Here is a 17,360-nt window from a genome sequence, read left to right on the forward strand (position 1 = left end):
GTAGCGCTGGCCACACCTTTCTCCATTCCTGTTCTTACCACAGGATGCAGAGTCCATGTTAACATTAAACCCACCATTAATAGGTATCTTGCATAAAATTAGTTGGGAAAATGAAATGTCAGAACCTTTTACAAGCTACAAGTAAGACACAGCCAAAGGTGCATTTTTTTTTCATATAAAAAACTGTTTCAAATTCCACCAACACTTCAGAGCCATAGATTCAATCCCCACTATTATGAAAATAAAAACAAAACAAATAGACCCTGTATGCCCACCCACACATATAAAAACAAACTAAACTCCAAAGCAATAACCTGTTGTAATTTTCATGGTGACAAGAATTTTTAAACTTAAAAAAAGGTAACATTAGCACATAACGTAGTTGAAAATAATTTTATTTGTCTAATTGCTAAAAACTAAGATAAGCAAAAACTTTATTTAAGCTTAATGCTCTTTTTAACTCCAGCACGAATGCCGGATAATTCGCCACTGTAGCGCTGTTCTTCTCTGCGAACCTCCCGAACCTGGCCTCTCCTTCGAATTTTGGCTTTTCGGAACTTCTCCCTGTGTTTCACCCTAGGATTTCTGTCAATCTTCTTCCTCCGAAGTGTAAGGCCCCTGTTTTTGGCAATCTGATAGGTAATGGCCCTCTTTGCATTCTGATCTTCAAAAGCCTGTTCTTCACTATTCTCTTCTTTCTTTCTCTTCAACTTTTGCTTGTCTTCCAGTTCCTTATAATGTTTTAGTGCGGCCTCATCAAAGTCCGAACCATCAGAGAGATCAGCTGCAGCAGTCTGCGAACCAGACTTGGGCTTGGCCTTGGTAAGTTTGACTTTTAGGTTCGGTGCTTTCTTTACAGTCCCATCTTCAAGTGTGAGTAAGTGACGGATTTCAGAGGACAGCTTCTGATCCACAACTGACAGCTTGTTGATCAGATCCCGGTAGGTGACTAGCCTCTCTATGACAGGATGTCCGTGCGCAGGGACTCTGCGAGCTTTTAAGATCAAATAAAAGCTGACGTTGGAGCAGTAGTTCAGGTACAGGTTATACTTGGTCCACAAGTACTGGCTTCCTTTCCCAGGAGGAATGATTCCCTTCTCCACCAACTGTAACAACGGTTCCAACTCATCCTTCACTTCTGTCAGCTTGACTTTCAGGTCGTCTATGAGCTCCAAGAGCTCTGGTGATTCCTTCCGCAACATCTTCAGCTTCTCCTTCACCGACACTTTAGCCAGATCCTTCACGACTCGTGTCTCGGCCTCCTCCACCCGAGGCAACGGTTTTGCAAAGGACTCCACCCAAGCGACTCCGAAATCCTCCTCCTGCAGGGCCTGCGCCAGGCGCCGCTGAATGAGCTGCGCCTCCTCCTCCTCTTCCCTCTCCTCCTCCTCTATCTCCTGCTGGGTTCGCCGGCCGCGGGATCCGGACCCGTAGTCCGTGTCGTAGTAAAGCTTCTTCCTCTGACCCCACGCCAGGCTGGGGTCCGCGTCCGCGTCGGCCTCGCTCTGCACCGAGCTCCCACCGTCGCCGTCATCATCAGCGTCGTCCTCCTCGCCCGCGGAGCTCCCTCCATCCTCATCGTCAACGTCGAGGGCGAGCACCTCCTCCTCCTCGTCGCCGTCCTCGTCCTCCCCACTCTCGGCCTCATGCCAGCCCCTGGCCAAGGCTGCCCGCGATCGCGCTTCATGGAAGTCATCCACCTGATCCTGGTAGTAGCTGGGGCTCCCCGGCGAGGGCGGAGACTCCGCGTCGTCTCCGTTCTCGTCCGTGGCGGCACGGCCAGTCTGCGCTCGCACGGCCGCCCACCGGGCCGCGCCGCGCTGCCGGGATCTCTTCCCCATGGCTCACACGCGGGCCGGGGGCTCTCCAGCCACGAGCCCCAGCGAGCAGCGCCTTGCACGAACAGCCTGCTCAAGCAGCGCAAGCCGGAGACTTCCGCTTCCGGCCGGCTCCCAGCATGCTCTCTGATCCTGCACTTCCGCTCGCTGCCTTTCGTCCCAGTCTCGCTGTGCCGCTTGGATTGCGGTCGGTTCCGGAGAATTGAAATGTTCCGACTAGCAACGCTGGTTGGGTGAACTTTCGTTCCGCAGAGCCCTTTCCGGCGGACTGGGCGGAAGCGGGCGAGCGGCGGCGGCGCGTTCACGACGACCGGTAGAGGGCGCGCGGAGCCTTCCGTGCTGGCCAGTGGGGCGGACCGGTGCCCGGGAACCTCCCAGCGCTCGGTTAGTGTCCTCTCCTCCCGCGCGTCATCAGGGTGAAAGGGTTTCTTGCCGCCTTTCAGCGCAGGGCCTGGCTCCCGCCGACTTTCTGGGCACCACCTCCAGCATCTTCCCGGCGACACCGGGCCCCGGCCCCGGCGCGTCCTCCCTCGGGCGGCCGGCTCTCACTTTCCGCGGGGACTGAGCTGCGAGGGCAGAAGCTCACCTTTCTTTCTTCCTCTCTCCCTTTGTGGGGATGTTTGAGAAGCGACACTTTCGCTCCTTTGTTGGGAGGCCTCTGACGTGCGGTGGGTTGGCTGAACGCGCGTCCCCGCGCCCTGGGTTTTCAGTTTACGGTGAAGCTTCCCGCTCGTGCCCGCAGCCGGTGGCGCGGGGTCACCGGGGCCGGAGGGGTCTGCGGACCCGCCGAAGGCGCGCCCAGGGCCAGTGTGGCCTTTGGCGCCGCGTGTGCGTGTGCGTGTGTCCGCGTGCGTGCGTGTGTGTGCGTGTGTATCTGTGTGTGTGTGCGCGTGCCTGTGTGTGTATCTGTGTGTGCGTGTGCGCGCGCGCGCGCGCGCGTGTGTATCTGTGTGTGCGCGTGCGTGCGTGTGTGTGTATCTGTGTGTGTGTGTGTATCTGCGTGTGTGTGTATCTGTGTGTGTGTGTGTGTGTATCTGTCTGTGTGTGTGTGCGTGTGTATCTGCGTGTGCGTGTGCGCGTGCACTCGCCGTGGGTACAGGGAGGCGAGCCAGCTTCTCCCACCGTGCCGGAGCTTGCCCTGGGCCCTGGGCTCCGGATGAAGCCTTTCCTCCGACAGGCGGATTCTGCCCAGGCGTCCGTCCCGCAGCGGGGACGGCAGCTGCGGAGATCGCGGCCCACCGCCTCCGGTCCTGACTTAGCGGGCTCGCAGGGTGTGCGCGGGGAGCGGAGCCAGTGCAGCGGTGCTTGGGGCGGGACGGCGATGCGCCCGCACGCACATCCGTGTGAGCCTGCGTTTAGCCCGGAACAGTGAGCGGCGTCATGGTTACGCCTGCCTTTCTACGTGCCGGTCTCCGCCCTTACAGAGGATTTACAAGCCCAGCGTTTAAAGCACATGCCACCCGCACTTCCCAGCTCAAAATAAAATACTTTAAAAATGAAGTAACATAAAGAAAATAAACACTGATGTAGAAATACAGAGGCCACAGAGAACTCGACAGAGCTAAACAAAACTGCTAACAGACCTTCCAAAGCCCAGGGAAGGGCAAGATTGTAAGAACCATAGCTGTAAAGAAATATCCTGAGGAATATTTTCCCCTTCCCAGACCTACTGAGGCCCTAACTACCCCCCAAGGAACCATGCTGAGGAGGTCTCTCAAGGAAATGGGGATCTGGGGGCAGAGGATATGAGACTATAACCTATGTTTTAAAAAATATATATATATATAAAATAAAAGCTGGGTGTGGTGGCACACGCCTTTAATCCCAGCACTAGGGAGGCAGAGGCAGAAGGATTACCATAAATTCAAGGCTACCCTGACACTACACAGTGAATTCCAGGTCAGCCTGAGCTGGAGTGAGACCCTACCTCGAAAAATCAAAAAAATAAAAATAAATAATAAAGCAACAACAAATGAGTGAAGCATCAAAACGAAGTAAGAAAGGAATTAAGACAGCTATGCTTCTCTGACGTCTCATTCCCTTAAGCTCTTTGTTCCTCAGTTCCCACGTAGGATTTAGTGGATCACTTCAAATGCCTAGGTTTCGTTCATCTGATACAGCACTTACCACAGGACACTTTCAGTCAGTATTTGTTTTAAGTATAAAGATTACAGTAGTGGAATACTTAGGTGCTGAGTGATGTATGAAGCTGCAGACATCTCTAAGATAAGCTGAATGGATTTCAGCAACCATTAATTATAACCTAGATTTTGTACAGGTGCAGGTAAGGACTTGGAACGACTATGCTAGTGAATGTGGTTTGGAACCAGGTGCATGGGCTCCCACACCAATGTTTCACTTTTTTTTTTAGATTAAGAAAAATAGTACATGCATTACAGTTAATTTATCTATTTATTTATTATATTTTTTATTTTTGTTTTTTTTGAGGTAGGGTCTCACTCTAGCTCAGGCTGACCTGGAATTCACTATGTAGTCTCAGGGTGGCCTTGAACTCATGGTGATCCTCCTTACCTCTGCCTTCTGAGTGCTGGGATTAAAGGCATGTGCCACCATGCCCGGAAGTTAATTTTTTTTGCAAGCTAGCTAATGTCCATATTAACATTGGCCCATTTGACTAGTATAAAAGATTCACCGTATCACAAAGTAATAATTTTGTACCCACGTAAACCAGGTGCACAAGGTAGTGTATGTGTCTGGAGGTGGTTTGCAGTGGCTGGACTAGAGACCCTGGGCACCCATTCTCATTCTGTCTGTCTCTTTCTGTCTGAAATAAGTAAAATATTAAAAAACCATCTGCACGTGTATGTGTGTGTGCACATGTGTGTGCTTGTGAATACATGTATGCACCTGGGTCTCTTGCTGCTAAGAATGAATGCCTGTCTGGCTTTATATGTATGGCTGAGGAATTGAACTCCAGTCAGCAGGCTTTGCAAGCAAACACCGGTAACTGTTAAACCATCTTCCCAGAACCAAAAATGTTTTTCTTATACAAAAAGAAAAAATAATATATATTTTCATAGACATCCTTTGAAACAAACACTGTTATAAGTGCCCAAAAGTGAAACTTTTTTTTTTTTTTTTTTGGATGCAGGGTCTCACTCTAGTTCAGGCTGACATGGAACTCATTCTGTAGTCCAGACTGGCTTTGAACTCACAGTAATCCTCCTACCTCACCCTCCCAAGGGCTGGGATTAAAAGTGTGTGCCACCACTCCTTTCTGAAGCATCTTTACATGATTTTTAAAAAGTCAGATACACAAGGTGGCTCATGCATCTGGAGTGCCTTTGCGGTGGCCTTGGTGCACCCATTTTCTCTCTCTTCTCTGCAGTCTGTCTCAAATAAAAATAAATTTTAAAAATACAGTTTAGGGCTGGAGAGATGGCTTAGTGGTTAAGCTATTGCCTGTGAAACTTAAGGACTCTGGTTCAAGGGTCGGTTTCCCACCAGATGCACAAGGGGGCACATGCATCTGGAGTTTGTTTGCAGTGGGTGGAGGCCCTGGTGAGTCCAATTTTCTCTCTCTCTCTATGTCTCTTTCTCTCCCTCTCAAATAAATAAAAGTAAAACAAAGAAAGTATAAAAAATACAGTTTAATGAACAGTGTGTGGCTAGGAAATTATGTTCTGATAATGAATGAAATTCACTTTTTTTTTTTTCAAGGTAGGGTCTCATTCTAGTCCAGGCTGCCCTAGAATTCACTATATAGTCTCAGGGTGACATTGAACTCACAGTGATTCTCCTACCTCTGCCTCCTGAGTGCTGGGATTAAGAGTGTGCACTACCATGCCTGGCTGAAATTCATTGGACCTGGCTGGCCAATCTTAAGGCTTGCAATGTCCACTGTTGTTTATCACTGTTTATGACTTCTGTCTCCCATAGGAATGCATGCAGTGTAGCTTTTTTCAGCGTTCGTCAGCTGGTCCACACAGAGGAGGTGTTAAGCTCAACTCCAGCTTGAGTTCTCAGTGACCTACAACCTGTGCTTGTGGAGCCTGTAGTGATAGCATCTTGCCATCTAGTTCTGGCGGGAAACCAAGAGTCTCAGCAATGGCCTATAGTGTTTTGTTGTCATCAGGGGCTTCCCTGGCCAGCGAATCATTGGAAGGTATCCCATTCATGGCTCTGAAATTTTTCTAGTAACAATCTATGGCTTCTGGATGCACTGTTATGCACAGAAGTAGGTTTCCATAGGACTTATTCATAATATCTCCAATTTTGATTAACCTTTCTCCTGCCCTTCCTTTACTTTTAGTATATTAAGAAAGATAATCTCATTATCTATCTTAGGCTGACCTTTATTTCTCAGACTTTTGATTGCAAGGATTGGTAGCAAGTGTTCACCATCATGCCTAGCAAATGTAGGTTTTAAAATTTCAAAATAACTAACATGTAAAACATGGAATTTTAATGTACAATTTTGTGAATTGAAGATAATAGTTCACTGCATATTTGCCACTTATTCTAGAATTACAGACTAGGTTGGGATGATAAGAGTTGTGGAAAAGTATTTTCCTTTAAAATTCTTAGTGAGGTAAGCATTATACCTAAAATCATAATCTGATATGAAAATAATAATAAGAAAAATCTATTCTTGGTGTTAATAGCTTCCAGGTTATTGAGAAATATTAATATCCTAAAATTAATCATTTTGTTACAAAAAGCAAGAAAGATTATTTTTAGGTATACAGAAGAAAAAAAGAAGAGATGAAATCTAGTTTCAATCTGTTTTCTGTCAGAAACCAATTATTCTGAAACAAGCATGTAACAGATTCTTTTTTGTAAATAAAGTCTGTGTCTATTTTAAGCAAGTAAAACCTAGAAATGATTTGGAAGTAAGATACGAAATTTTCTGCTGAAATATATAAGTACTTTGAGAATTTATTTTTACCTTACCTTTCTATATACCTTTGTTTATACCTTACCTTTTGGAAGCTTTTATTTAAGAACTTGTGACTACTTGGTTTGCTAACCTGAATGATAAAGTGTGTGTGTGTGTGTGTGTGTGTGTGTGTGTGTGTTTAAGACAGCATCTTACTCTAACCCACGATGGGCTAAAATCAACCAAAACAAAACCAAACCCAAATACGATTTTATCAGTGAAATGCTGGGTAGTTCTGTGTTGCCATTGTTTAGTTCACTAGGAAAAATTTTTAGTATTGAACCAATGGTAATTATAGCTTTGATGGTGAAGAATCTTTGGTAAAATTATTTTTTCTTTTGTGATTTATTGATTTCTTTCTTTTTTATGGAGGCAGGGTCTCATTGTGTATTCCAGACTGGCTTAGAACGCCTGATACTCCTGCCTCAGCTTCCTGAGCGCTGGGGCTATAGGTGTGTGTCAGCATGCCTGGCTCATTGCTCATTCTTGTTTTAAAAAGTATTTTTATTAAAAAAAAATATATTTTTTTGCTGGGTGTGGTGGTGCATGCCTTTAATCCCAGCACTTAGGAGGCAGAGGTAGGAGGATCACTGTGAGTTCAAGGCTATCTTAAGACTAGTGAGTTCCAGGTCAGCCTGGGCTAGAGTGAGACCCTATCTTGAAAAACCAAAAAAAATTTTTTTTAAAATTTATTTATGAGAGAAAGAGAGAGAGAGAATGGGCATACCAGGGCCTCCTACCACTGCATACAAAATTCAGACACATGTACCACTTTGTGTGTCTGATTTTGTGTGGATATTGGGGAATCAAACCTGAGCTTTCAGGCTTTGCAAGAAATCGCTTTTTACTGTGGAACCATCTCTCCTGCCCTCCTTCTTTACAGAATAAGATCTTTAGCTTTAAGCCTAATATTCAGAGCCAGTCTTTGTCTGACCCGAATTTAATTTTTTTCATTTGCTTTCCAACTGCTTTTCTCCTTGAATTCTACCTTTTAGCCAAACATTTCATTTTGTATTTTTTTTTTTTTCTTCTGAGGTTGGGTTTTACTCTAGCCCAGGCTGTCCTGGAACTCACTCTGTAGTCCAGGCTGGCGTCAAACTCACAGTGATCCTCCGCCCTCTGCCTCCTGAGTGCTGGGTGTATACCACCATGCCTGGTTCAGTTTGTATTTTTGTGAGTATTTCAACTCACTTTTTTGGTTTTGTTTTGAGATTTCTTTCTCTCAGCCTTTGCATAGGCTGTCCTCTCTTCTTACATGGCCTTTGTGGATCAGCTAAAATCTTATCTTCTCCATGTTTCTGTCTAATAGCCCCTTTCCTGCGTTTTTTTAAGAATATATTTTTATTATTTATTTAAGAGAGAGAGAGAGATAGAAAAAGAGAATGAGGTAAACAGAGAATGAGCATATCAGGGCCTCTAGCCACTGCAAACAAACTCCAGATGCATACACCACCTTGTCCTTCTGTCTTATATGGGTCCTGGGTAATTGAACCTGGGTCCTTAGGCTTCACAAGCAAGCACCTTAACCATTAAGCCCTTTTGCCAGCCCTGTTTTTTTTTTTTTTTTTTTTTTTAATCTTGGTGGCTTTTGTAGTAGTCTGGCCATGAATTTACAGCAGTCCTCCCACCTCAGCCTTCAAATACTGTGATCACTTGTGTTTTACCACTTCCAGCGTCACGATAGATATTTCTAAACATTTTTCTATTGTGTATGGGTAGTCACACACTTATATTTTTCTGCCATTTTCCCTGAGCAGCATATGAAAAGTACACGTGCTAAGAGCTATGTATGTAATACGAGATTATAGGTTCAGTATTGGACGAAGCAGGGCAGATGAGGATTGTAGTGAGTCCCGTATTTGCTTGGCTAGCAGAATAGATAACATATTCTCAACCAGGAAATTCAGGAAGAAAGACTTTAGCAGGAGACAGAAAAAATGGGGAGTTTTTTATGTTTTTAACTTTTTTTTTTTCAAGATAGGGTCTCACTCTAACCTGGGCTGACCTGGAATTCACTCTGTCGTCTCAGGGTGGCCTTGAACTCACAGCAGTACACCTACCTCGGCCTCCCAAATGTTGGGATTAAAGGTGTGCACCACCATTCCTAGCACTATTTTTTTAAATCAATTACTAACGTAATTTTTTTTTTTTTTTTTTTGGTTTTTCAAGGTAGGGTCTTGCTGTAGCCCAGGCTGACCTGGAATTCACTAAATAGTCCAAGAGTGGCCTTAAACTCATGGTGATTGTTCTACCTTTGCCTCTCAAGTGCTGGGATTAAAGGTGTGTGTCACCACACCCGGTGCCAATAATCACCTTTAACGATCTATAACAGAATACCTGAGGTAATCAACTTAAAAACGTGAAGGGTTTCTTTGCTTGTTCGGCTCCCGGTTTTGATTCTGCAGTCCGTGACTGATAGGCTCTATGGCATTGGGAGATGCTTACCTCTGGGTAGCTACGGAGTGAAAGGACAAGAGACGGGGACTCTGGGGGGTGGGAGATGGCTAAGGGGGTAAAATTGCTTGCTTGCAATGTCTGTTGTCTGGGTTCAGCTCCCCAGCCACCCATGTAAAGCCAGAGCCAGACAGGCACACATTTACAACAGCAGCAGACCCTGGCATGTGTTTGCATGTGAAAGTGCCTCTCACCTCCCCACACACATAAATTTAAAAAGTCAGGCGTGGTGGTGTGCACCTTTGGTCCCAGCACTCGGAGGCTAAGGTAGAGGGTTGCTGTGAGTGCAGTGACAGCCTAAGACTGCATGGGGTGCAGGCTGTTGGGGGTGGGGGGGAATCACATTTCCTGGTGGCAACCTTACACAGGAGTTTGGAATTTTATTGTCAGTCTCTAGGGGACCCTTACCTCCTCTATCTCTGTTCCCCTCTTAAATAAGTGACGTTAGAGGTACCACAATCTGATGAGATAAAAACAGGAGCTGCTAGATTTGCATAAGGGATTTAGGACATGGCTTTTACTGTAAATAAGGTTTAGAGTTAGATTACTAAGAAATTGTAGGGTTACAGATAGGAAGGGGCACAAGCCCTTCAGCAGTTGATAACTGTGCTGGAATTCTTGCTTCACTGCTGGTGAGAGTCTTCAGCCAGGCTCCTGGGTATGTCATAGGGCCTCCTTTCCTTCCCATCTACCATGATTTCCCTGTCTTTCTCTCAAGATATTAATCTAGCCTGGACTATAGTGAGACCTTACCTTGAAAAAAAAAAAAAGGATACTAATCTAATATCAATCCCCAATCAATGCTTTAATAAACTACCACAAACTAAGTGGTTTAAAGCAAAACATTTTAGTTATCCTCACTCTTCTGTAGGTGATAAACCATACATCATATCTGGATTGAAATAAGTGCGAGCAGAGCTGTGTTCATTCTGGAGTCTTTCAGGAAGACTCACATTCTCACGTCTTTCTGCCCAGGCTCACACCAATTCCATCAGCCTCAGAGCCAGAGGAGCAGGATCTCAGTGCCTTTCTCACGCACTGTCCTCGTCCTTCACTTAAAGACCCTGGGACCCAGCTGGAGAGCCCAGGGAGATGCCATGTAAAGGTCACTTATCAGCAACTATAATCTGATCTACAAGTGCATTTCCCTTCTGCCTGTAACTTAACACAATCACAGTTCTGAGAAATAGGACATGCACATCTCTGATGGGTCATTATTGTGCCTACCAAAATATTTTAGCATTTATATCAATCTGAATAGAAATGCTCTTTTTCTTTTTAAAAATTTTACTCACTTAAAAATTTTAAACATTTTATTTATTTGAGAGAGAGAAAGAGAGAGAGAATGGGTGTGCCAGGGCCTCCACCCACTGCAAACAAACTCCACATGCATGTGCCACCTTGTGCATCTGGCTTACGTGGGTCCTGGTGGGCCAAACTGAGATCCTTTGGCTTTGCAGGCAAACGCCTTAACCGCTAAGCCATCTCTTCAGCCCTGCTCCTTTTAAAAAATATCATTTATTTCCAAGGCAGGGAGGAAAGTGGGGAAGGAGGGAGGGCCGGAGAGAGAAAGGAGAAAGAGAGAGACTATAAGCACTCAAGGGCCTCTTGCATGGCAAATGAACTACAGATACATACACCATGAACTCCAGATGTGTGCACCACACCACTTTTATTCATCTGGCTCTATGTATTTCCTGGGGAATGGAAGCCAGGCCATTAGGCGTTGAAAGCTAGCTCCTTTAACTGCTGAGCCATCTCTCTAGCCCACCCTCCTTTTTTTGAGGCAGGGTCTCAGTGTAGCCCAGGCTGACCCGGAATTCACTGTGTCATCTCAGGGTGGCCTCAACTCACCCTTGCCTCCCTAGTGCTGGGATCAAAGGTCTGTGTCACCACGTCCAACTTTCCTTTTTTTTTTGGCTTATCGAGGTAGGGTGTCACTCTAGCCCAAGCTGACCTGGAATTCACTATATCATCTCAGGATGGCCTTGAACTCATGGCAATCCTTGTACTTCTGTCTCCCAAGTACTGGAATTAAAGGTGTGTGCCACCACACCCAGCTCTAGCTTTCCATTCTTTAAATGTCATTTGATTCTGCTTTTTCTGGACTCCTCTTTGCTTCTGGAAAGCACAAATGTAGAACAGGAGAGATTATAATGCATATGAAGAAAAATTATTCTAGAAGATTATGTGATATGCCAATCTATGTTAAATAGTATGTGGAGATAGGAGTTTAGGGCTGGTGAGATGGCTCAGCAGTTAAAGTGCTTGTTTGTGAAGCCTGTGGACCCAGGTTCAATTTCCCAGTACCCATGTGGGCCAGATGCATAAGGTGGCCCATGAGTCTGGAGGTTTGGAGTTCTTTTGCAGTGGCTAGTGTCCCTGGTGCACCCATTCACTCCCTCCCTCTCTCTCTCTCTCTCTCTCAAAATAAAATAAAATACTAAAAATATATTTAAAATGAGTTTATAAGCTATTTATTTACTTTAAAAAAACATTTTAATTATTTATTTGCAATCAGAGATAGAGAGGAGAGAGACAGAGAGAATGGGTGTGCCATGGCCTCCAGCTACTGCAGATGAGCTCCCAATGCATGTGCCCCTCTTGCATCTGGCTTATGTGGCTCCTGGAGAATTGAACCAAGGTCCTTTGGCTTTACAGGCAAAAACCTTAACTGCTAAACCATCTCTCCAGCCCATAAGCTATTTATTTTTGAGTAAAGGAGTGAATTGAATGGGATCATATTAAGGAGGGCTTATTAGAATTAGCTTAAAATACTTTAGGATTTTTGATGAGAGTTGGCTGGAAAGATAAAGAAATTCATGTCAAGGAAAATGGGTATACAGATTCTAAAACAGGAAATACCAAGTCATATAGTACAGGAAAAGGAGACCAGCCATATTTGACTACAACACAAGTCTTCTCCAAAATAGATTTGAAGTTTTCATTAAGGCAGAGATGGACTGGACCACTAAAGTGCATTAAGGCAGAGATGGACTGGACCACTGTTTGAGGGATTTCCTGTGGACCTTGGTTACAACTGTATCTGAAGAAAAATGATCTTGAAACCTAAACATGGATTTTTCAGTGAATATCTGGAAGTAGGTATTTGTCAACTAGGACCTGCCAGAAGCCTGTGGGTGAGGATGAGTTTCGGTTGATGTCAGACAACTGACAAGTAGATTCCAAATAGCAGTTCTGTCAAAACCACTGCAGGTGCAGGTTTATTTAAAAACAGACCACAGTACAGGTGCAGTCCTCCTTAAAAACATGTAACCACAAAACTTCTCTGAGTGTCTATGTGGAAAGCTGTTGGAAAATAAGAACTCAGTTTTTAAGATTTTTTTACATTTATTTATTTATTTTTTACATTTATTTGTTTGTTTATTTATTTATTTATTATAGAGGGAGAGAGGGAGAGGCAGATAGAGAGAGAATGGGTATATCAGGGCCTCCAGCCACTGCCGACAAACTCCAGATGCATGCACCACCTTGTGCATCTGGCTTACATGGGTACTGGGGAGCCAAACCTCCTGGGTTCTTTGGCTTTTCAGACAAGTGCCTTAATCACTAAGCCATCTCTCCAGCCCAAGAATTCAGTTTTTTTCTCAATTTTTATTAAAATTTTCCATGATTATAAAAAATATCCCATGGTTATACCCCCCCATACTTTCCCCTTTGAAATTCCATTCTCCATCATATCCCCTCCCCACCTCAATCAGTCTCTCTTTTATTTTGATGTCATGATCTTTTTCTCCTCTTATAATGGTCTTGTGTAGGTAGTGTCAGGCATGGTGAGGTCATGGATATCCAGGCCATTTTGTTTCTGGAAGAGCATGTTGTAAGGAGTCCTACCCTTCCTTTGGCTCTTAACATTCTTTCCGCCACCTCTTCCACATTAAGACCCTGAGCCTTGGAAGGTGTGATCGAGATGTTACTCAGTACTCCAGTCACTTCTTTCCAGCACTATGATACCTTCTGAGTCATCCCAAGGTCTGAAAAGAGAAGATTTTCTACCCAAAGTGAGAGTAGCATTAGTATAAGGGTATAAATATTAAGAGAAATGCTTACTGGGCAGTTTGATAAGCATAGTATATACACTTATCCAGACATCAGCAGATGTTACACCCCTAGGGCCCATGACTACCCCTGTTTTGAGTTTTCAGTATCAGGCATGTATTCTCCCCCATTGAGTGGGCCTCCAGTCTAATTGGAGGGCAGTTGGTTTCCCCTATAACAGATGTGCCACTATTGCACCTGTTGGCTCATTTGGCCTGACTGGCCAAATATAAGGCTTGCAGTGTCCATTGTTGAGTATCTTCACTGGTGGTATCTCTTTCTCCCATTGAACTACATGTAAAATGGCTTCTTCCAGCTTTCTGTCAGCTGGTCTACATGAAGGAGGTTATCAGCTCAGTTACAGCAGGATTTTTCAGTGGCCTTGCAGCCCAAGTATATGGAGTCTTCAGCAATAGGGTCTTACTATCGATTCCTGGTGGGAAACCAAGGGCCTTGGCAATGGCCTATAATGTTTTAGGGGCATCAGGGATCTCCCTGGCCAACAACTCACTGGAGGCATCCCATCCCTGGCACTGAAAGTTTTCTAACAATGATCTACGGCTCCTGAGTGTTCCATTGTCCCAAACCAGATGATTCCATATGATTTATTTGCATCCTCTTAGATTTTGATTAGCCCTCCCTCCACCTTTCCTTTACTCAACCTCTTCCCCTGACCTCACTTTGGGCCTTTTCACCCCAATAATTCTGTTTTTTAATCTTTATTTTTTTAACTTTTAGAAACAATTTGGGATAGTTTTTGTCCATGTTTTGAGTTCTTTTTAAATTTCGTTTTTGCTTCTTAGTATCTAAATTTCACAAATACTATGAATGAGTAAACATTACTATTGTAGTCTTTGCAAGAGCCAAATATTTAGGGTTCAAAAAATGCCAGTCAAGTGGAAGTGATGGCTCACCCTTTAATCCCAGCATTCAGGAGGCTTAGTAGGCTGATCACCATGAGCTCTGGGTCAGCCTGGACTACACAGTGAGTTACATGTTACATGCCTCGTACAGGGGATTTTCTGGATGTGATTAAGGATACACACCTTAAACACATTACCCTGGTTCATCTGGTTGCACCACTGACAACACATCAACTCTTAACGCTAGCAGAAATTTCAGTGTCCAGTAGAGGGAGAAGGGAGTGAACAGCAGAGGTCCAAGAAAAGAAGCATGAGGATGAGGATGAGCCGATTCACTGTTGTTGACTTTGATGAGCGAGCAGCCCGCTAACCGGGGGTGCCGCCCGCCTCAGGAAGCGGGGAGCAGCTTCTAGCTGACAGCAAGGATACAGGGACCGAGGCCGTGCAGTGGCAGGGACTGAACTCTGTCAGCAACGTGCCAGAGCTTGGGAGTGCGTTACCTCCAGTGCTCTGAGACACGAGCCCAGGAACAGGAGCATAGCTCAGTCATGAGCTTCTTCCAGCATGTAGGAGGCCCTGGAACAATACACAGTATGGAAACCTCCTGCAACCCAGGTTTGTTAGCACCTCAGTTTCTGTATAATGGCTCATGCCTTTAATCCCAGCACTTGAGAGGCTGGGGTAGGAGGATCACCACGAGTTCAAGGTCAGACTGCAGCGACAGAATGAATCCAGGTCAGCCTGAGCTAGAGTGAGACCCTGCCTTGAGAAAGATAGAAATAAAAACGACTAAGTTGGAGTGGACCAGCGACCCCAGCCTGTCTAGACTTGGTACTTTACGGAGGCTCTCAGACCGTTTGCACTGCTTCCAGTCTGTCAGCGTGTGGTCGTGTGCTGTGCTAGTACAAGCTCCGTTGCGCTGCTGCTGACTCTGCCCCGCCTTCTCAGAGAGCCTTGTCCAGGTGCCATCTGTAGGCCACCCTGCTCCGCACCATGTGTTCATGTCTTTACTGTGCTCACTTCCTTCCAAGCCTAATTTATCACAGTGGAATTGTTTCTATTAAGTTTACTTTTTAAAACCTTGTATTGATGGGCTGGAGAGATGGCAATGTTGCCTCAGCCTTGAGTGCTGGATTATAGGTATGACCCATCACACCAAGCTTGAAAGCTCCTTTATTCATTATTATTATTATTATTTTATTTTCCTAGGTAGGATTTTGTTCTAGCCTAAGCTGACTTGTGATTCACTATGTAGTTTCAGAGTGGCCTCGAACTCATTCATAGTGATCTTTCTTTTCTACCCCTGCCTCCTAAGTACTGGGATTGAAGGTATGTGCCATCACACCTGGCTCCTTTATTCTTTGCTAGTAACCTTATGCATGAATGATTTTGTGGAGCTCAGGGATGTTTGGGAATTTGTAGTTTGTTTCACATTAACCTGATGACAAATCATTTCTCACCTAGTGAGGGCACCACTTCTGAATGCTCTGTCTTGCTCCACTTCTTTGGTTTTGCTGTTCTCTTCTCTCAGCAGAAGATGCTTCCTCCAGCTGCTAACAGCTGTTTCCTAAGCTTACTTCTCTGGCCCAGGTCAGTAGTCAATTTCTTATTGTGTCAGAGGCATAATAGGAAGTACTGTATGTGGAGAAGCTGGGTCTGACACATCTGTTTTCTCTCATAAATCTTCCTTGTGGAAGTGTCAGTTATTTCTGGGTTCTGATGTTGCTGGTGATAACATGGTTATAGAGTTACTCTGTGTATTACTTTTCTCATTGCTGTGACAAAAATACCAGGAAAAAGCAACTTAAAGTAGGGAAGGTTTATTCTGGCTCATAATTTGAAGGGGACATAGTCTGTCATGGTAGGGAGGGCATGGTGACGGGAGCATGAGACAGCTGGTGACATCCCATTGCAGTCAGGAAACAGAGTGACAGATGCTGCTAGTCGGCTCCTTCTCTTCCGTTTATTCAGTCTAGGACCCCAGTCCTATGAAATGGTACCATCTATAGTTAGGGTGACTTTCTTACCTCAGTTAACCCAGTCTTGAGACTCCTTCTCAGACTTGCTCAGAAATGTTTCCATGTCATTCTAAATCCTGTCAAGCTGGCAATCAAGATTAACTGTCACACTCTGTAAGCAAGTGCCTTCAACCACTGGGCTATCTCTGCAACTTCCAGATACTATACCCTGTATCTGACTAAATGTGTTATGAAGGGCTTATCTCAGGCATACACTTTACAATGTTCTCTTAAACTAGGTTTCTTCTCTTCTGGGAACTAATGGACTCAAGTCTATTTGTGAGCATGCTAAGAAAATGAAAGAAGGTAGTTTTTAGATTAAAGGATTCACTTTCATCTCACTTTTTCTTTTTCTTTTAAAGGAGAGAGAGAGAAAGAATTAGCTCACCAGGGCCTTAGCCACTGCAGTCAAACTACAAATGCTTGCACCACCCAAGTGGGCATGTGTGACCTTGCACTTGCCTCACCGTTTTATATCTGGCTAACATGGAATCTGGAGAGTAGAACATGGGTCCTTAGGCTTCTCAGGCAAGTGTCTTAACTGCTAAGTCATCTCTCCAGCCCTCACTTATTCTTTCTGATAACACCAGTATATGCTGTCAAGTATATTTTGGAGTTTACACACATATCTTGCTCCTTTTGTAGTATTGCTGGGAGCACTAAGAAGTAATTTTTAAAATTTTAAAGATTTTTTTTAGGTTACTTCAAATTTATAGATTGATATTTCATTCAAAGTTTACTGTGGACTTCATTATTTTCTGCTTTTTGGAGCTTTGGGGGCAGTTATATTTATTATTAAAATTTGGTTTAAATTTCAAGTTCTAGGATCAATGAGGAATATGCATTATTACACTAAAATGAACTTAATCTATTCAAAGGAAAATGGAGAGATTTCACTCCATTTTAGGTTAAGAGCCAAAAAGGCCATTAAAATATCCATCTTTTTATAATGCTTAAGTGGCAGAGTGCTAGGCTGCTGTGAGATACCGTTATATTAGTGGGACTTCCAAGGGAGAAATCAAATGATATAAAGACAGAGGATATGTCGGAATGGTGGCACATGTCTTTAAGCCCAGAATCACGAGGCAGGGGAAGGAAGATCACTATTGAGTATGAGGTCACCTGAGGCTACATAGTGAATTCTAGGTCAGCCTGGGCTAGAGCAAGACACTACCTCAAAAAAGAAAAAGAAAAAAAAAAAAAAAAGCTGGGCGTGGTGCCACACGCC

At 44.5% G+C, this 17,360-nt stretch overlaps 1 protein-coding gene across 1 annotated transcript; it reads right to left on the bottom strand.

The window, feature by feature from the left end:
- Positions 1–379: 379 nt before the first annotated feature.
- On the bottom strand, positions 380–2,652 carry Utp3 (UTP3 small subunit processome component). The gene has a single exon (XM_004665358.2). The coding sequence runs from the start codon at positions 1,839–1,841 to the stop codon at positions 435–437; it is 1,407 nt and encodes a 468-aa protein (XP_004665415.2). The 5' UTR covers positions 1,842–2,652; the 3' UTR covers positions 380–434.
- Positions 2,653–17,360: the final 14,708 nt, after the last annotated feature.

The sequence above is a fragment of the Jaculus jaculus genome, chromosome 11, assembly GCF_020740685.1.
Source record: "Jaculus jaculus isolate mJacJac1 chromosome 11, mJacJac1.mat.Y.cur, whole genome shotgun sequence".
In the NCBI taxonomy this organism is placed as follows: Eukaryota; Metazoa; Chordata; class Mammalia; order Rodentia; family Dipodidae; genus Jaculus; species Jaculus jaculus.